We start from the raw sequence: 5882 nt of genomic DNA, 5'->3' as shown, positions 1-5882 counted from the left end.
CCAGGAAAGTGTACAAATGGCACACCAGATATAACTGTGCAAAGTCCTCATGGCTACAACTGTTCTTCAAGCAGGAACCAAGGTTCCAGGAGAACCTCTTATTGTGTCCAAGTGCTGAATGTTCAACCTCACTGAAAGTCAGTGATGGAATAGCACTAGATCTAGTATAGCTATACTCTTGTGTTCTCTAATAAGTGACTGCATATCTCGCTCTCAACCATAGTTGACAATGTTTGGATTTATTATTTACTTCCAGTAAAAACAACCACAACCACCACATAATAAATTAACATGATGTATGATCCTAGCCAGTCACTATACCCCAAAGTAAATTGGACATACTGTATGTACCATCACTTAGTGATAACATCAATGTTTAGGAATCAGCAGGAGAACATTGAAACTCCCTGAAAATAAAATTATCTGATTAAATAGCTGTTCTTCAACAAAAAGTGTGAAATGTTTGAATCAAAACATATCAAGAAATGTTATCCCTGTAGTTCATCTCAAGATATACCGTAGATACCTTCTCACGCTGTAAAGTGCAAAAGTACATAGCAAAACTGGAACATCTGCTCCTAGAAATTAGTGTTTATCTTCATATACTGTAATTTTCTAGTCACACACATTGTGCTTTTTACACACAAGCTAAGCTGTTTACAATTCCTCCCCATTTCCCATAAACAGGTACACATATCAGTCAATTGCCCCAAAGGTGCTTTTTTCAAAAGGCCACTGGACTTTCCTTGCTTTTGCTTGAAGATGTTTCACTTCTCATCCAAGAAGCTTCTTCAGTTCTGCAAAACTTCTTCAAGCAAAAACAAAAAAAGTCCAGTGACCTTTTAAAAAAAAGCACCTTTGGGATAACCATGACCTGGATGACTGAGAATTTCCATAGACATACCAGTCAGTTGAGAATAAGATGTCACGTCTATGATGAAGTCAAAAGCGTACTCTGTATTAAATCTGATCTCTTTTGGGGATCCAAGAATCTCTCCTTTAGGTACTCCTATTTTAGGGAATCTTTTCTCTTTCACATCTCAGCAGCTATTTTGTATTTTGGGTTGAGGAGGGGGATCTTTATTTGCTTCTCAACAGCTGCTTCTGTTCTGATATGAAAGAATGAGACTTGATTTGGAGCAAATAAAAACCATCGATTTCTTATTTGTTGTCTATTTGGGAGGAGTTATCTTTTAGTAACCATGGATATCTGTCAGACTGGGATTGGAACATTGGCACTTCATTTTACTGCACAGGCAAAGGGGCAGCAACTCCAGGGGATTTTGCTGAGAGCTGCAGTACAAAGTGAGACCAGGTGAGGAAAGAAGGAAAGGACAGCACAGAAAAAGCTGCAGGAGGACACATCAGATCAAGCAAGACCAAGGAAAGCAGGAACCGCTTTCTGATGCCTTAGAAAGGAATTCACATCTTCCGTCAAGAGGTACTCCAAATGTTCTGTAATAGCAGCATGGAGACCAGTTGCAGTGCTGCCTGCAACATGGGTTTGACCAACAGCAGCAGTTTAGCTGTGTGTCAAGAACCTGACATTGAAAACTGGAACCTTCCACCCTGCAACAAGTACCTCTGCCCATTGCTGCCCATGTGCATTGTCATCCCAGTGACAGCTGTTTGCTTGGTCTTGCTGGTGCTGGGTGTAAGTGGCAATGTCTTGACTGTGATTGTAACAAGCTGCTCCCAAGAGCTACACAACACTACCAGTTTATATCTGGGCAGTTTGGCTGTCTCTGATCTGTTGATGCTCCTCCTGGGTCTACCCATGGATCTGTACCGTCTGTGGCGCTTCCAGCCATGGGTGCTGGGTACTGTGCTGTGCCGTGTGTGGCACTGGTCAAGTGAGGCATGTGCCTACTGTTCCATCCTGCATCTGACAGCCCTGACAGCTGAGCGCTATCTGGCCATTTGCTTCCCGCTGCGGGCTAAGGTCCTGGTGACCCAACAGCGGGTAAAAGCCCTGCTGGTAGTGCTCTGGGCTGTGGCACTGCTCTCTGCTGCACCTTACCTATTCCTTACAGGAGTCCAACAGGCTGGCAACTTTTCCAGTGATGATGATTTCAGCCGTCAATGTGGCCCTACTTTGTATGCCCAACAGTCAGGGCTGTTGGAGACAATGCTCTGGGTCACCACCAGCTACTTCATCCTCCCCTTCTTCTGTCTCTACATCCTCCATGGCTTGATTGCTAGAGAACTTCTGTGTGTTGGCAAAGCACATCTTGGTGTGGCTTCATACCGGAACCATCAGCAAACAGTGCGCATGTTGGGTAAGTACGTGGAGGGTATCTTAAAATGGGGGAAGAAACATTATCTTAGTGCTCCAATGTCCTGTCCATCCCTTACCCTTATCAAAGAAATTCCCCCAGTCCCATTATTCAGAATTAGGAAACCTTTGGATTCATAGCAGATTTCCATTGTTAGGGATTCTGTAGCAAAGGTTGACAATGTAAAACCCTCCCAATCTACTATATCACTTATCAGAGCTCCAGAACTGATGGAGACCTAAAAAACCTGGTGTATAATAAGCAACTATGGAGATGCTCAGTGGAGTCCAAAAATAGTGAGTGAGGACGATCTAGTTCCAAGTATTATCCAGGGTTATCCTACAGAATGTCTAGCTAATCTTTCTTGCGTCTAATGAGTGTAAACAAGTAATCAGGTTTGCATAGCCCAGGGAGCTGTATAGCACTCCAGACCCAGAATTTGTTTTAAAAAATAAGATGAACTCCTATCATGAAGAAAATTTTGTTGCTCGTTCCCTCAAATGCAGACTTCTGTGGGGATGTAACGCTTCCTCAGAATCTCAGAACACAGAAAGCTTAGGGCTCATGGGAATATTTTCAAAGTACAGGAGGTCCCAGAGCCAATTCCGTTGAATGAGAGAAAACTCATCCCTTTGTCATTATTTACATATATTGAAGTTGAGCATGGGGACCAAGCAAACATGCAGGTGATACTTCTAGTCTCATAAACTGCATCTTGATCTACAGCCTGTGGCCAAAACCATTCTCATTGTTCTTCAGCACCATTCTTCTCCAGACAGTTCTGGATTCAATCTCCCAGTCAGTCTCTGAGTTCTGTATGCTTCATGGTTATATTTCCATCTAATAGATTTTCCTCCTACCTGTAACCCTATCTGGAAATGTGATTTATGTCCAATTGTTTATATAGCCAGAAGTCAGTACAAAGTAGCCAGAAACTTTAAGTCCTTTAGCTTATTTGCTTATTTATTTATTCATTCATTTGATTTATATGACACCCCATCTCACCCAAGTGACTCTGGCAGCATGGAAGGATTAATCTCTCCCCTCCCACGCACACATACTATAATCCCCAGCACCCTAAGATAAACAATAACCCCACTCATGCAGAAAAAGGACATTGCCAAGAGCAGAACTGATCTAACCTTCTGACTTAAATACTTGGGGAAACAGCCAGGTTTTTGATTGTGGTTATTAAAAGTTGCCTGTCTTAATTGCCATTTCTTTTCTAGATTATAAGACTGTGGTATATTATCCTCAATTTGTTTCTTATACTTAGCCTGGCGAAAGGTAGAAAGTCTAAATGTCAAGCTTCCAAGTAATATGTTCCTCGATTGAATAATCCAAGGCAACCATATTCCATCAGTCTTTTTATTCGGAACATATCAAATTGGCAAAGTCTTGGTGTAATTCCGGCTGTGACCAAACCCTGGAATTACACCCAATAAAAAGCAAAAGTTTGAAACCTCCCCCCAAAGTCACATTCACATTTTATGTATTGGAAGATCTCTAACAGTCGATGGCATGATTATCTTATTCCACCCTTAGACTGCCTGCTGTTGTTACCTGAGATCAACTTAGAAAGAGTTAGAAAGAACATGGAACCATGAGAGTGGTGTGGATTTATGGGTTCCAGATATTATTCTCCCTGTGGGTGTAATGATATGCTCATATATTCACATCACGTGGGTGTAATGAGAAATGACAAAATCTGCCTCTGGCACATGCATTTTCTCAATGTTCTCCAAGGGGACCCCTATGTACAGTTCATTACAGTGATCCAACTGGGAGGTGACTAAAGCATGAGTCACCTGAAGCAAGACCTCTTGGTCCAATAATGGGGACAATATGAGCCTCTGCACAAGCCCTCTTGAATCCAGGAGGACCTTCAAATCACACACCATCTCTGACTATATTCCCACACAGAGCTAAAGATGGAAAATCTTTGGAATCAAGGACCCCAAAATACCTTGCCAGGGTTCAGTTGAAGCCTCTTCTCCCCCATCTATTACCCAAATTAACATATTTTCTTTATATTAGCCGGGCTGAACAATAAAGAGTCAATGGTATGTTAATTTTATCAAGGCACATTGTTGAATACCTCAAATAATTTCTATTCAGATGAAAAACTGTTGCTTTCTGACTTACCTTATCTATATTTCAAAGTAAGTGTGAGTATCAATCCACTCCAAAAGCTCCTAATCATGCCTTAGGCTTAACTGCACCAAGTCAGCAGGTCATCTTATTTCCTTCTTTTCTACTCACTTGCAGTTATCCTGGTTCTGGCATTCCTCATTTGCTGGTTGCCCTTCCATGTTGGCCGGATCATGTACATCAACTCAAAGACTTTCAAGATGATGCTCTTCTCTCAGTATTTTAATGTTTTTGCATTGCAGTTTTTCTACTTGAGTGCTGCTATCAACCCAATCCTTTACAATCTTGTCTCAAAGAAATACAGGGCAGCATTGTTCAAGTTGCTGGTAACCAAAAAGCAACCAGAACGGGCTTCAACTATTACTAGAGAGACGCTGGTTACCTAGAGATTACTGGATAATTTAAAAAGCAGATGATTCCTAGGACCCTTTCTCTCACTGCTTTCACTGATTGCTTTTTGGCAGATGTGTGAAATGAAGGGCAGATCATAGTTAATGATTCCAGGCATAGCTCTTTCAAATGTAAGACTGGGCTAGTGTTGGTGAAACCAAATTATTACTAGGGCTATTTAGACAAGCAGAGAAAGATACTCTCTCCTTCCTATGTATAGTATAATTACCACCTGGTCTTTCCCGCAAACTAATGCTTGTAAACCAGTATTAGAAGCCACACACTGATTTTGATTGGCAGGCAAGGTCTTTCCTACAGTATAGATTGACAGCTCTGAAAAAATGGCAGCTTGAGTTTAGCCACCAGTGAAGAAGGCAGGCTTGAGATCATTTAAAAGCTTTGTTAGCTTAGCAACACTATGGGATAGCCCATCGTTTGACATATCCTGTTTTCCCCGAAAATAAGACCTCCCTGGATAATAAGCCCAATTGGGCTTTTGAGCGCATGTGCTAAAATAAGTCCTCCCCTGAAAATAAGACCTCCCCAAAAATATTGCAACAAGCCACCTCCTGAGTAAGACCTTCCCAAAAATAAGGCCAAGCGTTTATTTGGGGGGGGGGGTCAAAAGAAAATAAGACCCTGTCTTATTTTCGAAGAAACACAGTATGAGATACAAAAGTTCCAATTTTCAAGTCTTTACCACAGTTCTAGCAAAATAATTTTAAAAGATTCATCTCTGGAGGGTTACTGGACTGCAGGTGGGACTAGAGATCTATAAGCTGGAAAAAAAACCTGATTGTAAAAGTAGCAGCCTATATTTTTGTTTAACAGCTATAGCAGGTCATCATGGTGGCATTATGTGACGTACTCGGTCTTTTCCCCCCTTTGTTAAACTGGGCATGGCTGTGGCCAGCACATGACGCATCCAGCCCATGGAGTTTGACCTATAGTATGTTTATAAATTAGACTAGGCAGTACTGTAATGCTTTTGGTTTATCTGTTTTGCCAGTGTCAGAATTATTCAGTACTTTGTAGCTGGGTTTTCAATTTGTCACAGCTCAAAGA

At 41.5% G+C, this 5882-nt stretch overlaps 1 protein-coding gene across 1 annotated transcript; it reads left to right on the top strand.

Annotated features, from left to right (window-relative positions):
* Positions 1 to 1468: 1468 nt before the first annotated feature.
* Positions 1469 to 4813, top strand: LOC309385728 (motilin receptor-like; the record flags this gene model as incomplete). Its single annotated transcript, XM_081940434.1, has 2 exons — positions 1469 to 2279; positions 4545 to 4813. 2 exons carry the CDS (start codon positions 1469 to 1471, stop codon positions 4811 to 4813), a joined length of 1080 nt encoding a protein of 359 aa, XP_081796560.1.
* Positions 4814 to 5882: the final 1069 nt, after the last annotated feature.

The sequence above is a fragment of the Natrix helvetica genome, assembly GCF_964273705.1.
Source record: "Natrix helvetica genome assembly, chromosome: 2".
Taxonomy (NCBI): domain Eukaryota; kingdom Metazoa; phylum Chordata; class Lepidosauria; order Squamata; family Natricidae; genus Natrix; species Natrix helvetica.
The sequence above is the reverse complement of the archived record's forward strand: the minus strand, read 5'-3'. Positions and strand labels throughout refer to the sequence as shown.